General features: G+C 42.9%; 1 protein-coding gene and 1 long non-coding RNA gene across 14 annotated transcripts in view; one reads left to right on the top strand and one right to left on the bottom strand.

Annotated features, from left to right (window-relative positions):
* Positions 1–424: 424 nt before the first annotated feature.
* Positions 425–15,716, bottom strand: part of eya4 (EYA transcriptional coactivator and phosphatase 4) — a 38,652-nt gene continuing 23,360 nt past the window's right edge. For 2 of the 9 annotated variants that reach the window (XR_013289358.1, XR_013289361.1), the window contains 16 exons: positions 14,532–14,615; positions 13,149–13,226; positions 12,012–12,078; positions 11,790–11,929; positions 11,556–11,699; positions 11,386–11,468; positions 9,789–9,972; positions 7,937–8,073; positions 7,765–7,848; positions 6,069–6,158; positions 5,618–5,676; positions 4,815–4,975; positions 4,606–4,720; positions 4,423–4,544; positions 3,306–3,567; positions 425–1,310 (listed from right to left, as the gene is read on the bottom strand). Coding sequence is in view for 5 of the 9 variants with exons in the window: in XM_077552093.1 (XP_077408219.1) it covers positions 3,380–3,567; positions 4,423–4,544; positions 4,606–4,720; positions 4,815–4,975; positions 5,618–5,676; positions 6,069–6,158; positions 7,765–7,848; positions 7,937–8,073; positions 9,789–9,972; positions 11,386–11,468; positions 11,556–11,699; positions 11,790–11,929; positions 12,012–12,078; positions 13,149–13,226; positions 14,532–14,615 (1,736 nt within the window). In the remaining 4 variants the exon portion in view is untranslated. Of the gene's footprint in view, positions 1,311–3,274; positions 3,568–4,422; positions 4,545–4,605; positions 4,721–4,814; positions 4,976–5,617; positions 5,677–6,068; positions 6,159–7,764; positions 7,849–7,936; positions 8,074–9,788; positions 9,973–11,385; positions 11,469–11,555; positions 11,700–11,789; positions 11,930–12,011; positions 12,079–13,148; positions 13,227–14,531; positions 14,616–15,716 lie in introns of those variants that run through there. The other 7 variants (XR_013289359.1, XM_077552094.1, XM_077552095.1 and 4 more) reach the window with 7 other exon arrangements.
* LOC144039127 (uncharacterized) overlaps positions 2,059–15,716 on the top strand; it is a 65,844-nt gene continuing 52,186 nt past the window's right edge. For 3 of the 5 annotated variants that reach the window (XR_013289362.1, XR_013289368.1, XR_013289365.1), the window contains exons 1-5: positions 2,060–2,820; positions 3,180–3,295; positions 3,413–3,612; positions 4,443–4,968; positions 7,787–7,909. This is a non-coding gene — a long non-coding RNA (uncharacterized LOC144039127). Of the gene's footprint in view, positions 2,821–3,179; positions 3,296–3,412; positions 3,613–4,442; positions 4,969–7,786; positions 7,910–15,716 lie in introns of all 5 variants that reach the window. The other 2 variants (XR_013289364.1, XR_013289363.1) reach the window with 2 other exon arrangements.

Here is a 15,716-nt window from a genome sequence, read left to right on the forward strand (position 1 = left end):
CTTTGCTCCCCAAAAATCTGCCACTCAGCCCTTTCTTTGTCGTTTTTCACCTACACTGCACATTTATCAACTTTTCAAACTTTAAATTATTCAAAAAAATTAGGGTATGCAGGGCAATTTTCTACATTCTCAAAATTACACGATTTCCGATTTTTAAAAAGTGTGTGAAGGTATTTATAAAGTTTCTGTAGATCCAATTAACAATTCAAGCTGTTAAGCGCATTTTGCCAAATAATATTCCAATTTTCACAGAATAACCAAAGGAGCATTTGCATTGACCACATTTTTTTCCTCTTTATTCAAACCCTTGCAACGTCAAATCTCAACAATTTAATTATTTAGTTCCGCATCACCTCAGAATTCACAATTGTACACAAATTATCTCCTCAAAATCTGAGTTGTCCAAATTACAGCCTGTGGGACTTTTGTGTCTTCGTAACAAAACAGGAAATGAAAATGAATTGATTTTTAGTAGCAAATGTCAAGTTTTGGTTTGGCAACGTGACATTGACTATCAAGAAACTGCTTTTAAAAAATGGTCGGCTTGCTGCAGGTTTCACGTTTTGGTTCACAATGCGGCAATTTGCTTCCTGCAGGCTGCCCCCAAATCAAATATTTGACTTCAAACCGTCAACCGAAAGCAACATTTCCAAATCGATACTGTAACATTTGGGTTGAATTTCAAAGCGGTTCTCGCATCCTCTGATTTTTCTGTACGTGGGCCCGGAAGGTGCGAATTGTCAAGCACACGCAAAGACGACTCCCCAAATGTTTTGTCCTTGTTTAATATTTACACTTCTGAAAAGAACGGACATGAAAACACATTAAGGCACAACACATGATGCACATACTCGACACCCCCATTCACCGCACCAACCCAAAAAAAAACAAAAAACTTAAAACACACCACCCACACCTCGGCCCTTGACTTTTATTGCAAATAATTTACACAGGCGTCTGCATTGGACGGACCATAAAACGCTAAAAACCAGCTGTTGCGCTTTGCGTGCTGCCTGTACACGGACCCCCAGCTCGAGTCACACCAGCTTTCTTATTTTTTTTGGTGGCTCCTCAGACCACCTCCGTCCTCTTGATGCCGCTTTTAAGACCATTCAGTTTGTAAGTCCAGACGTTCGGGGGGGAAAAAGATTGCAGTGTATAGTTTGTTCTTAAATAGTTTTAGAAAAAAGGGATGAGCGAGTCCATTGTGACGAGTCCTCCGTCGACGGTTACAAGTACTCGAACTCCAGTGCTTGATGCAACGCCAGCAGGTCCGAGTGGCTGGATATCCTCCAGAAGGGCATGTTGTGCTGTGGACGAGCAAAAAGTCACTTGGCGGCTAATTGTCGTGAGGGATAAAACAAAAACACTGCAAACTAAATCCATGCAGAATAGCATTTTGTTGTTGTTGCTTTCTTGCCAAAGTGTTTGGAGCAAAGCGGTCACCACCAAGATCACATCTGGAATGTTGTCACCAATAACTCAAGATGTGGAAACAAATTGAATCTGTGTGGTAAATGTGTTTTGTTTAAAGTAAACTAAACATACCCAAAAATATTTTGGGCCGGTTATTTCAGATAGAAATGAAACAAAATGTCTGAATCAGGCTGAAAATGAAATCTTTTGAGATGTTTGGGGAAAATGTAATAATGCTGTCAAAATCCAGGAACCATTTTGAATATTGAAATGTATTCACCACTAAATGATTTTTGCATATCTTGATTGCAACCAAAAACAACCCTGAATTCTTTAAAAAAATAATATTTTATATTCCAGAATTGACATTGATGAATCCAGCACATCAAGGAATGAATACAAATGAAGTGATTTAAATGTGCTTTTCATTTGTAAAATTCTGATTTGAATGAGCCATCTGAATGGCTGCTAAAAATGTCCATAAATGCTTTTGGCAAGAAAGCAATCCAGCACTTTCTGAACTAGTCCCAACACCCAGCAACTAATTCAGGTCTAATCCCGAAAGTGATTGAAGAATTTGAAATGCAAATATTTTGTCTACAGAAGAACCCGCAAAGCTTTTTGGCTAACAAGCATTGTTCAAACTGTGGAACCTCCCAAGTCTGAACACAAAATAAGAAGGAAAAAAAACATGGGCTACTTCCAATGTAGGAAAACCACAAATGTTCCAATTTGCCTTTTTAAAACCTCAGAACGAATCCTAGTGAGTTTAACTTGAACTAAGTAGTGTTTGGCTGCTCAATACAACATGAGCAATATATAAAGTTAACCACATTTGAGCAAGCAAAAGCTTAGTAAGCAGATTTGTCTCCACTGGGGGATATTCCACGGAGGAGGCGGGACTTCCGACTTCCTGGTTTTCACACAGATTTGTTTCCGTTTCCTGTTTGCGACGTCCCAGTTCATGCGCTTCCGCCTTTGCCCCCCTCGGTTGCGCGTTCTAGTCGACGGGTGCGAGTATGTAGTGTGTCTGTCTCAGTTGTCCGAAGCATTTCAAAGAGTTGAGGGCGCAGGGGTGGGGGTGCGAGTGTTGGAACACGGCCACAACGCTGATGTGTGAAACCCGGAAGTCGGAAGTCCGTGGCATTTACCCCCTTCCTAATAGCCAGTGAATGCCAATACTGCCATATTACCACTAGATGGTGCTGTTGCTTTGCAAACACCAGAGCCTTAGCTAGAGAGAGTTTGGCAAACTCGGGTTTCGGCAGGGTAACAAGATGACGTCCATATTTCATGTGACCAGCAGTTGACAATCACAGTTGGAGTTGGCCAAACTTTCTCTATATACAGTTCTGGCAAACATCTACTGCCTCCCATCACTCGTCAAGCTTCTTACAAGATTCAGTAAGTTTTTTTTTTCTCTTTTGACTTCAGTGCAGAAAAAAAAAACACCTAACATTTCTTCATACTTGTATGGCAGTAAAACGTTACAATTCTTTTTGATGCTGCTTGGTGACTATGAAAAGCTGTTTGGAGTACTTGTAGGACAACTAATGAGAAAAAAAATGTGCACACACACATATTAGTACATGGACCGTCTGCTGGATATTGGAAAAAAAACAGCTTTCCATTTTGCTATGGAATTAAGTTGATATCGTTTACATTCTGGTAAATTGCTTTGAAATGAGAACAACTTGGAAGTCAAGCGTTTGGGATTGTGTTGGACTTTGGAGGTTTCACTCATCTTTGACTGATTTGTACAGAAAGCATCCACAGCAAGGAGCGGCAGTCAAAACCTCGAGAGCAAAGACAGGCAGGCGTCATCCAATCAGAGAGCTCACACTGCGCCGAGTGGGCGGGGCCACACCGGCGGGACGAGGCGCGTTTACCTTTTTGGCCGCCTGCTCCTCTTCCGCACCGTCGCCCACTACAACATACACTACTTTCCTGCCAAACCTTTGCATTATGCGCTCAAAGCAACTCTCTTTGCCTGCAGGAGAAACAAGGAAGGGGTTCGGGTGAACACAAAAGGAGTGCAAAAGTCATTTACCTGCCCGGCGGCATGCTCCTCATCCTTGCCATCGCCAATCACAACATATGTAATGTTAGCGCCAAAGCGGGACACTATACGCTCAAAACAGCTCTCTTTGCCTGGAGACACAAAATGGCTTTCACAAGATTCTCCTTCTTGTTTCGGTGAGAATGACATCACACACACAAAAATAAACGGGATTTTTTTTTGCATGCCTTAAATGGACAAGGTGACGATTGCATAACTTCAACATGTTGACTTTGGTCCCTTTTCACCGTAGCAACAACGTGTCTGTACAAGTCTTAAATCGGTGTCTCAATAAAGTGTCTTTCGACAGCTTAAGAACATTCTGAAAGTGCAAACGACTTTTCAGCTTTTTCCTCGACAGCTTGTGAATAGGCAAGGGCCGATTACCGGTTTGGCGGTTTACCGTGCTCTTAAAAAGCCGAGGCTTTAATAACCGCTAATACTGGCTGTCAGCTGTCATGAGCTCTTGATTGTATATTTACAGACTTCTAAATGAGCCACTTCGTTAAAGTTAATTGCCTCAAATGTTGACGCATGGAGCCAAAAGAAAGATGTATTGCATTTATGCTCTGATTAATGTACATTATACTCCAAAGAAAAGAAAAAAGGGCCAGCAGGTACATGTAAGCCCCAAGGACAACCTGAGTAGCCCATACGTCTGTTCTAAAAAGTAACCCACCAGATGGGACACTGTAACTTACTAAGAATGTAATTAAACAGAAGAAGAATGTCAAAAAAAAATGGGGGGGAAAACTTATTTTATCTTATCCATTTCAATTACAAACAGTAAATTTGTCTTGAAATATTTTTATTTATTTATTTATTGCGTTTTATTTATTTATTGCGTTCGTATCATCTAACATGGGCCCCCGCCTCCTTGTGAAGTCGTTACCATAGCGACCACACTGCATCTCCACCCGCCATCCGCGCTCGTCGAGCGGTCTCACCTATTTTTGTCGCACTGTAGATGTTCTCCACGGGGAAGACGGATCCCAGACTGTACAGGAGGATTTTGGCCAGCGCCGGGATGAGCTGCGTGGTGGTCACCAGCACGTTGACGCAGTTACTCCTGCGGCACCCGAGCACAATTGAGCGGCGATAAGACTCGAGCGGCGGGCCGGCGGCGTTACCTGGAGCTGATGATGGAAAGCGACTTGAGGGCGTGCGTCAGCCACGAGTCGGTCAGCGCTTCCACTTCGGCTCGCAGCTGCAGCCAAGCGTCCCTCTTGGCGGGACCCAGCAGACCTGCGCGCACGGGCAACGCCGCCCACAAGAAACATTCCATCCAAATGGGCATCGGAATCAAATGGCAAACGTCATCTTGGTCTGCTGGTCTTACCGCCCACATTGTTTTTGTAGGTGCTATACAACTCTTTGACGCGGCGATAGCGGAAGGCCAGCTTCCTCATCCAGTCCACGCCGCCGCGCACGCCCGTTGCCAGGCACAGGTTGGCGCTGGTCGCAGCTGCATGGAAGCCATCAGTTGCAAAACTGTAAGTACTGAAATCAAATGTTCAATTAGTTGCAAACAGGGTTGTTGTCGTTTGGGAATTTTCATTTGGGTTGAGTTGGGAGTTTGACTTTTTTTCGTTTGAGTTATTTATTTAACGCAATATTGAATAAACACCATGGTAAAAAATATCTTTCTTATCTTGTGTTGCATTTCGGCTGAGTTAAATGAAAAAAAAAACAGGCGAGCCAAAAGTCAAATAGGCAAAATTGTCGCCTAGTAGCGATGTCATCGGAAGGTGCTTTTCTATTGGCTGCTGCTCGATGACATCACTAGGGTGTGACACACTTTCAAACATCCTTATTCCAGTTCAATAAATATACTTAAATCATCCCCAAAGGCTCATGCATTAAATTAACAATTACCAAAGACTAAAACAAACATTTTTTGCTACAATTATAGTTTTAGTTCGTTTTGTAAACATAAAATAGTTTTTTTTAAGCATTTTCGTTTATTTTATTTTGTTAAAGAAATAGTTTTTTGATTTTGATTTTTTTGCGAACTAAAATAACCTTGGTTGTAAATAAATCGGCTTAACTTTTACACCAACTGACTGATTTTAATATTTGTTAGGTTTAAATTTGTGTCAAAAGTTTAGACCATTATTGATCCCAAAGGGAGTTGACTCTCACCTTAAGTCCTGCCCGTTGTCGTCGGAAGATACGTCATCAATATGTACCTGATCACATTCCTACACAAACACACAATTAAGATAAAAAATGATTATCAGTATAACACATTCTATATTCAGAGGTGGCAAATCCAGGTCCAGAAAGTGAAAGCCCTTTCACAGTTTGACTTTAGCCCCAGGTGCTAGCTAGCTAGCTAGCTAGCTCCCTAGCTAGCTACCATGGTGCTTGTTTACCTGCGAGGGTGCTAGCTAGCTAGCATCAATGGCTAAAGCCAAACTGTGGCAGGGCTTTTGCTTTCTGGACATGGATTTGCCATATTGTGATTATGCCAGGAGATCGTTATGGTGATGTAGTTTTACATCTCCCCACTAGGTGTCAGTAATGTCTTTGTTGCCATCCTTGCTGCTGTTGCTCATCCCGAAGGCTTTCAAAGTGCACTTGAGCGTCTCACCTCCAAGTCGTTAAAGAACAAGTGCGAGTCGGCCAAGTTGAAGATCATCTCCTCCATCCTCAGGCCCAGCGTGACCGCCATGGGGGGGTCCTGAGCAGCACAAACACAAAGAGCAGTGTTTTTAGTGAAATGATTTGTCGCGCTCATCACGGCGGCCGCTGACAGGCAGGTTGCACTTGTTCTGTCCCATCAACATTCCCTCGGCCTCGCTATGTGTGTGTGAGGCTCAGCTGCAAAAACCATCACGCGCGATAGGTCAAGGGGGCCGCACGCTGTCACTGCACCAGAATAGAAGCAAGCCGACGGATGGGCGAGAGTGAAAGTGGGCGAGCGAGCGAGCGAGAGAGAGAGAGAGAGAGGCTGGGCTGGGCATTCCCAAGTGTGAGAAAGTGAAGAATAACAAAGTGCTGGTCCTGATGGCACTCAAAACACCTGAAGATTTCTTAAAGGGGCAGTTACCCCATAATTATTATTTTTATTTTTTTTTTACTTCCATAGCTGACAAATGTGGACGAAGAGTGACAATGTGAGAACGGCGCGACAATGTGAGAATGGCGCCCCGCTCCATTTGTCCTCATAAAACGGGAAAGGTTACATTACGGAGCCGATGCATCCTCGCCGCTCGTGTGAGCGAGGCAACTCGGGAGTCTTGCCGTTGCTATGCCAACAGCGTAAACACTATTTTGGGAGAGGTGTGAACAGACACAGCTGCCACTATAGCTCATGCGAGTGGAAGGGGGGGGGGGGGGGGTGCTCTTATTTTAAGGCAAACATTCAGTCGCAGTGGTGCAAATTGTTGGCCAGCCACAAGTTGACTGATGATGATGATGATGATGATGATGATGCCACCCGTTTGTTTGTTTACAACTGGAGGAGGACGCGCAGTTTTCACCTCACTTGAGCCAACACTCGACTTTTAAACAGACGCAAAAACAATACAAGAGCTGCGGCCGTGCTTACAAACTCAATTCTTAATTTGGTTTATGTCGTCATTTTTCTGTTGATTTACTCCCAACAGTCGATTCTCGTCATTAAGCAGCATTTCTCTTTGCTGTTTCCAGATTATTATTTTTTTGCCCAATCAGATTTCCGCCTCTGTGTTCCCACATCCATTTTCATCCATTTCAAATATATCCGCAACGGGACGTTTTTCATCCATCCATCAATCAAGCAATCAAATTTCAATGCCTTGATGACGTCATCTTTTTTTTTTTTTTTTTGCGTTCTCTGCTTGGTCATAACAAAGCACGTCTGTAGTGACCTGCAGCAATAAACACATTTAATAATCTGCAACTCTGGTGATTAGCTAATAGCAACTAATCAATCAAACTGTTCCTAGGGTGAGGACCAAAACACACAGTGCCCAATTTTCTTTAATTAATTATTTTTTTTATTTTTTGGGGGCGGGGCACCTTGAGTTGCATTTTAATGTATGAAAAGTGTTATTTAAATTGAGTAGCTATTATGCATTTTATTGAAAAGTTGATGATGTTGTTATTGGATATTGATTCCGACCTGCTTGCGATGAAACACGCAGCACAGTCGTGTTAAGTTTTTTTTTTTTTTGGAGTCTATTTTGCAGCGTGATTGTGGCGCTTTTAAGAGTTTGGCTGAAGTCAAGTACGTCTCCAGTTCCCAAATGCACACAACGCGATGCAAGTTAAAAAAAAACGCAGCAATGTTGTCGGTGTCTTACCTTTCCGTATTTCTGTGCGTAGGAGCCCGTGAGCAGAGAATGGAAGACGATGATGGTCTCGTCCAGATCCCACACGAAAACCCGCTGTCGGAGCAAAGCCAAACGTTTTCAAACTCGTCCGGAAACGGCGGCCATTTAAAAGGAGGTAAGTTGGCTTTCGGGTTCGCCGTACCTCCAAGTCGCTGTCGGGCGGAGGCGACGGGTTGCTCTTGCGGCTCCTGCCCCGCGACTTGGAGCCGCCGCTGCGGCACGCTCGCTCGTCCAGATCTTTGATGGGCGTGGTCGGCCTCTGCACCGTCTCGAAGTCTCCTGAGGTTGCATACAAACAAGTCGCATCAGGACGCGTTTGCGTTTTCTTTCGTTTTTTTCAAGCTAGCGTCCAAATGTAAAGTGCGTTTGCATGCACGTGCACACATCCAGCAAAGGCCAGATGCTTCCCACCACATTGCGGTAACTCGAACCCGACCCAGCTTGGCCTCTCATATTGTTATGTCTCAATCAGAGCGGGGGGAAACGAGGGGGCGGGGGGGGGGACGGGGGGACGGCACTAGAAGAGTGCAATAATGATAAACGCAGCCAAGAAAATTGCGGGTCTGCACGAGCTCAAAATGGGCAAAAGTATTGGGACGCATCGGAGCGATGATGCAAGAACCCCCGCCAGACAAAACACTTCAGAAAAGCTGCAATAAAGGACGAGTTGACTGCAGTGTAAGAATCTGCACGCAAACTTGCCTTCCTGGCTGAAGCGTTCCAGAAATGCACGTTTAACAAAAGCGCTTTCACTCATCACCATCTCTAAAACCTTCGATCTTGAGGCGGCATATTGTTGCACGACTCCCGCAGAGTGGGGACGAGGCGGATTCGAAAGACACTTTTTAGACAGTTGACGTGTCCAAGACAGTTGCAAGATATTTTCCACACTTTAAATGGGTTGATAATGCATAAAAACAACAATGACACGCGGATTAATCAATAGTATTGATTTGTTAAAAAAACATGATCTATTTAGACATGCGTAGTTTCCACAACAGCAACATTTACCACATTGTTGTAGTCAAGTTTGTGCCGTGATGGACTGCAGCTATTTCACTTTTGGTGCTTTATCAAATCTTTGCTCTTTCACTATTTTTTTCCTTCTTTTTTTGGTGATTTTGCTTTTGTTAAAATGTTAACTAAATTGAATACTTTTATACAATCCAACAAAAAATTACACTAATATAAATTTGTATTTCTTTTTTTTAAAAAGTAATTTTGCCTTTGTTAAAATTGTAACTAAACTGAATAATTAAACGCAATAAAAAAACAAAACACAAATTCACTTTTTTTTTTTAAGTGATTTCGACTTTGTTAAAATGTTAACTAAATTGAATACTTTTATACAATCCAACAAAAAATTACACTAATATACATTTTTATTTTTTTTAAGTAATTTTGCCTTTGTTAAAATGTTAACTAAATTGAATAATTTTATACAATCCAACAAAAAAGTAAACTAATATAAATTTGTATTTCTTTTTTTTAAAGTAATTTTGCCTTTGTTAAAATGTGAACTAAATTGAATAATTTTATACAATCCAACAACAAAAAATGACACAAATATACATTTTTATTTATTTTTTTTAAAAGTAATTTTGCCTTTGTTAAAATGTTAACTAAATTGAATAATTTTATACAATCCAACAAAAAATTACACTAATATAAATTTTTATTTCATTTTTTTTTAAAAGTAATTTTGCCTTTGTTCAAATTGTAACTAAACAGAATAATTAAACGCAATAAAAAAACAAAACACGAATATACATTAAAAACATTTTTTTTAAGTGATTTTGCCTTTGTTAAAATGTGAACTAAATTGAATAATTCTACACAACCCAACAGCAAAAAATGACAGAAATAAAAATGTTGAAGTATTTATTGGCACTCTCCTCTCCTGTGAGCCGTCTGCTTAAAAATCCCGCGTCTCTCTCGCGCACAAACATTTTCCCACGCCTGCGATGAGCATTCGGGAAAGCGCGGCCACCCACCTGTGTGAAGTTCTGCCGCCTGGCCCGTCATGGCGGGCGCGGGGTCCTGCAGCTGGTAGGCGGCGACGGTGGTGCCGCCGCCGCCGCCGTCCACGCTGCCGGGCGCCATATACGTCCCGTACGTGGAGGCGGAGTAATACTGGGCGTACTGGTTTTGGCCAAAGCTCGCGTACGAAGGATATTCCTGCAGACAGAAGAAGAAGATTTCCACAAGATGCTCTTCTTCCCGTCCGTGTTATCCGGGCTTCCCTCCTTTGGGATTTCTTTTCCATTTGCAAACGGCTGCTTTTGACGGCGCTTTTACGAGTCCCGCCACTAAATCTGCGCGGCTTTTGCAAACCAGAGCGTGCCGCACAAACACGCACGCATTCGAACCTCCATTTGAAGCTTTTTTACTGCCAAAGATCAAATCCATCCAGCAGACGCGGCCAAATATTCCCAACTAAGTCTGTGTGTCCCTATTGTAAAAAAAAAAAAAAAAAAAACGGTATTATTTGATTTGCGCGTCTGTAAAAATACTCTTTTTTTTTTTTTTCTTTTCTTAACTGCTATTGCAAATGTGCCTTTGAGGAAAAACAAAGCTTTAGTTGGTCCGATGACGTTGCTTGGATCCGCTCGTGTAACATCTGCTCGGACGCCGACGCGCGCCAAGAAAAGTTGCGTGGGAAAAGTTCATCTTTAAGATCTTTCAACTTATGTCGAAAGCACAAGTCGGGAACGACTTGCTTTTGTTTTCATTTGTGTGAGCTCCAAGTCCTATTGAGCCGCCCGCTGTGGCCACGGATTGGTCGCCGTTAAGAGAGCGCGATCTGCTAAAGAAGCTACAAGCTGCTACATGCTAGTCTTAACTTTATCCAGCATATTTTTTAAATTTAGTTTCAATCACACTTGTTAGTTTTTATCATAGTTAGTCAACCTCATCCCGTTTTTATTTTTAGTCGACTATAAATCTAGCCTGTATTTTAGTCCATGACAACACGATTTTATCCGTCTAGTTTTAGTCAACAAAAAGTGTCAACATTTTAGTCAGGACAATTATTTGATCCCTGTATTTTTTTTTTTTTGTCAGCAAATTATGTCAAACATTTTGGGATCCAACACATGCAATTTTCTCTCCCCTTTTGGATGAAAACAACTTGACACACAACGCCAGCATATCAAAAAGTGGCTACTATGGCTCCATGCTATGAACTAGTCAGTTAGCCAGCATTAGTTAGCGCTCAGATTAATGTCATTGTTATGGCCATTGAATTAATATATATATTTTCAAAGCCTTCCCTGTCAATCCACTTCCTGTCTGTCCCATGGCTTTGTGAATGCTACACTTGCTAGCTGCAGATTTGAAAAGGGGGTGTGTCACATGACAGTGTCACATGACAGTCACATGATAGATTTGACCAAATCATTTCATTTTTGCCTTGTTTTTAAAATGACCTTAGCTTTTAATCCAGTTTTTATGAAGTGAAGTACATTTTTGTTTTGTCTTTATTAGTCGACGAAAACACATACCGAATTAGCGCCAGTTATTGTTTATTCGTGAGAGTTTTAGTCTAGCCTAGTTTTAGTCTGGTGAGAAAAGCGTGTTGACCAAACGAACCTGCTGAGTTGCAGTGTAGTTGGCGGGACTGGACACGGAGTTGTTGGTGGCGTAGAGGCCTGACGAAGGTGCGAAACTTGAACCTGGAAGCACAAGCGCAAAGACGATAAGTCAACGCAGCAAGAAGAGCCTTGTGGGATTTTCTTGTTTTTTGTTTCTGCGGTAGCGACCGGGCATCTGGTACGGCGAGTAGGCCGTCTGTCCGGGCTGCGGCGTTGTGAACCCGGGGCTGTAGCTGAGGCCCGTCTGGAGCGGGGACTGACTCTGGGCCAGGCCGCCCTCCGTCTTGATTCCCGGCAGCATCACGCCCAGGTCTGCAATGGCGGCGAACAGAACCGAACCGAGACAATTTGTCATGCGCCCTTTCCTCAGCGGAGGTCATGCGGCGGGTCATGCGGCGCTACCGTAGCCGGACAGTCCGTAGGCCGGCCCCGTTTGCGAGTACGTGTAGACGGCGGACTGCTGCATGCCGCTGAACTGCGGCTGGCCCGCGTACGCCGGCATGGGCGGGGCGGGCGGCGTGGACAGGATGTGAGGGTACGGCCTGAGGCGGGGAAGCAAGCGATTCAGGATCACAAAAACAAACGTGAGGAGGAAAAAGTGCCCGCTAGCAACGAGCGACGTACTTGGACGGGTACAACGGCGGCGAGTACTGCTGCGCTGAGCGAGGACTGTAACCGCTGCTGGTAATGACTGCAAGCACATCAGAATTAATATTCGGGTTAGTCAACCAGATGACTCCATTGATAAGCGCGTATCAATCAAATGATTGCTTCAGTACTTCAAGTACGAAGGTCACCGATATGCTGCAGGCGCAATCTTGGTTGCTCACACAAAACTACGGAGGACCAAAACGGTCAACATTAAAAATGAACAAATAAAAGTGAAAATAAAAAAACGGATGGAAGAAATAGAATTCAAGCAAGCCGGCGAGACTTTCTTGTTCGCTCGACTCGCTCACTTAAACATGGAAAGGCAGTTCTTGCAACAGCGGAGTCCAACCCAAGACACGCCCCCTCATTTGAATATCATTTCGTCCTGAAATAAATACATGAGCAGAGTATTTTTTTTAAATGATTGATTTACATTGATTTTAATACTTATTTTTAGTGTTTGAATCTTTTTTTTTTGTAGAAAAAATTAAATACTTTATTTGTTTGTGGATATATATTTGTTGTTGTTTTTATATCCCTTTATATTAATTTTTTGCATTTCTTTTTTTACAACCGTTTTTATTTTCACTTGTATTCATTTATTTCGTTTTAATTGAGTCCGTTTTGGTCCTCCATAACAAAAACGAACGTGCTAAATTTGCCGCACGGTTCGTTTAGCAATTTCTAAAAAAAAAAGGAACGTTTGGAAAAGATGAATTTTAGCACACACACGACCTCGCAACGTTGTAGCGAACGGCGATGAATGATTTTGCATCTGCAAATTGTTTTATTATTATTTCAAATGAACAAATGATTTCATGAGAAATGAATCACAAAAAAACGAATACAAATGAATTGTTAATTCAATTAGAATGAATAGAATTGCAACCAAATGATTGCCTTTATTCAATCTAATATGGTCTGAATTATTATTATTTTTTTTATATGGCATCTTTAGGTTTACTATCCCAGTAATGCGTCCGTACACAACAGGAAACCAATAAGTCTATCCTGGTCTTCCCTTGTGGCATCCGAGTAAAAAAACATTTGTCATTGAGACGTCACACTGCATTGTGTGTGCGTGCGCGTGTGCGCGCGTGTGTGCGTTACCTGAGCCGGCGTAGGAGTCCAGCGCGGCGTCGCCTGTCGTGGTCACCGCGTCGCTGTTGTTCATGGGCTCCGTTTTCACTTCAAAACCAAGTAGAGTTAAGAATTGAAGTCTTAGCTGAGGTTGGCAACGAGCAAAAACGCAAACAAGCAGACGACACGCACGCACGCACGCACGCACGCACGCACGCACGCACGCACGCACGTGGAAATGTTCATCCACATTCCCACCAAGCGATGCGCTTGCTTGGACGGCAGTTTTTGGAGTCGTCACGCTCCGTCCAAAGGTCAACGGAACCGGACCACTTGGTGAAAATGTGGTTTTTTAAAAAGCGTGTGCGTAAAAATGGCCTTTTGCGAAGACCTGCGTGCGATCTCGTCGACCACAAAAAGTGCTACCTTGACTTACTCCATTTCTCACATTTGGAATCACGTGAATCTGTTACAGCCAAAATGTATAAAGATGGCTGACAAAGCTAAAGCGTTAACAAATTAATTCATCGCAAAAAATGATCGCATTAATCATGTATTAAACTCCGATTAATCACACAATTCATTTTAGCTTGACAGCATTAAAGTAAAGCTTTTAATAAAAGTTGGGGTCAAAATATTGGGGTCATTTTTTTCCCCCCCATTTTAAATGATGGGATTCATTAACTGATTACAAAAAGAGGCGGATGAGCGCGCGCAGTGGACACAAGTTTTCGGAAGACGTCCTTATAACATTAAATGGCAAAAGAATGAAAACACATAACGAGCGCTCTTTAAATTTGGCGGGCAAAAAGTGTTTCTGATCAATCCAAAATTCTTGAAAATTTGACAGCGCTAATAAAAAGCATAAACACAATAATAGAGGAAGCAAAGAATCAAACTAGTTTCGTTGCGTTCTGTATTGTGTTCATGTATTTGCCTTTAAGGGGCGTGGCTGAAATGTTTTGGTTTTTTTTTCACTTCACTCGCAACACAAAGTCAAATATTGACCAAGTGATGGCTCGTAAGTCGAGGTACCACCGGCGAGAAACAAAAATGGCAAACTATTCCATCAGTGGCGGGGAAACATTTTGAAGAAAAAAAAACGAATCGGATGCGGTAATTAAACAAATAATAATTATGAGCTATTCTGAGCTTTTTTCAGGTCCAATTTTTTTTCTGGATTTGAAAACGACTTTCCCCACCACTGCCTTGCGAGAACAGTGCCAATGTTTCATTCCAAAACGCATGCACGCGCGGTATCACAGCGGGCAGATGGAACCAACACAAAGGAAAGTAGAAAAACAACTTTGCAGCAAACTCCAAAGCAACTTGAGCAAAAAATGAAGAGTCCGGCGCGGACTTTGCGTGTTACGGCTGCTGCCATTTCACACACACATGCACCGACCGCTGTACCATAATCCTTGGAGGCGGGCGCGGGGGAGGGGCTGCTGCAGCCCAGCAGCCAATCAGCCGTGTTTAGAACGGTCATGTTTTCACCTACAAAATAAACGCAAGGCGGGAAGGCGGTGAGGACACGCGTGACCTCCGCCACAAAATCAGAGCTGATTCAAAGCCGCGCCGTCGTTAGACGTCGGGCGCACATTTTTAGGATTTTTTTTTTTTAAATGCGTCACTGACATCCAAGTGTTTTTTTCATTGTTAGATGAGAAAATACAATTAGCTTAGCATCAAGTCAACTCAACTCAACTTTGTTTATAGAGCACTTAAACTCATTCACTGGCAGCCATTTTCACTGATGCAACCCCCTTTGCTCCTGGAAGTTTTACTGGATTTGGACTGATTTTGCAAGGCCCACAGAATCTTGTGTTCTTTTGTTATAAGAACCAAAAGAAAGATTCGAGTCTCTTCTTTCATTAGGAAAAAAGCTATATTTGTATCTGTTTCCGTTTTGCAGCAATTAGAATATAGCTAAGTTTAATCATTAATAAGAAATCTGTTTAAAACCCTGGGGAAAAGAGCTTTGCTGCAATATGGGCCTGGTTGATCTCTTATACTCTGCCGCCACCTGCTGGCCGTTTTTTGTAATAAGTACCATTGCTTCAAGCGTTCTCTTCAGGTCAGAGGCTGCACCAAAGCCTTCTGTGTGCTCTAGCATAAAAATAAACATCAGAACAGATAAACACGTTTTTGGGACCATGGCACGATTTAAAATAGAACGTTTTTATACGTTTTTGGGAGCAAATGAGTTAACACCAACCAGCGCTGCATCCAAAATGGAGCGAAAATGAGGCATACAACAAGAAAGCTAAAACAATAAATTCATAACAAAAACCGTCTCATGCTGAACATTTGTGTCCACTCGTCTCGGTGGCATCGACGGCAGAAATGAGCAAAGGTGTTCCGGGTTACGGAACCTTCCCGCCCCTCCCCCGCCACTTCCCACGCAGCAGGCCCGAGCCGTCTGATGTCAGGTGCGGGGAATGCGAGCGATGTCGTTTGTTTTGGCCGCCGACGCGCCGGTCCCGCCCGGGTCCGGCTTCGCGGCTTCGCGTCTTCGCGTCTTCGCTCACTGTGAGCTCATCGGCAAATGATTAAAACGTGTCGGCGTAGGACGCAAAGGTCAGCGCAGAGAAGGGG

The sequence above is a fragment of the Vanacampus margaritifer genome, chromosome 19, assembly GCF_051991255.1.
Source record: "Vanacampus margaritifer isolate UIUO_Vmar chromosome 19, RoL_Vmar_1.0, whole genome shotgun sequence".
Classification (NCBI taxonomy): Eukaryota; Metazoa; Chordata; class Actinopteri; order Syngnathiformes; family Syngnathidae; genus Vanacampus; species Vanacampus margaritifer.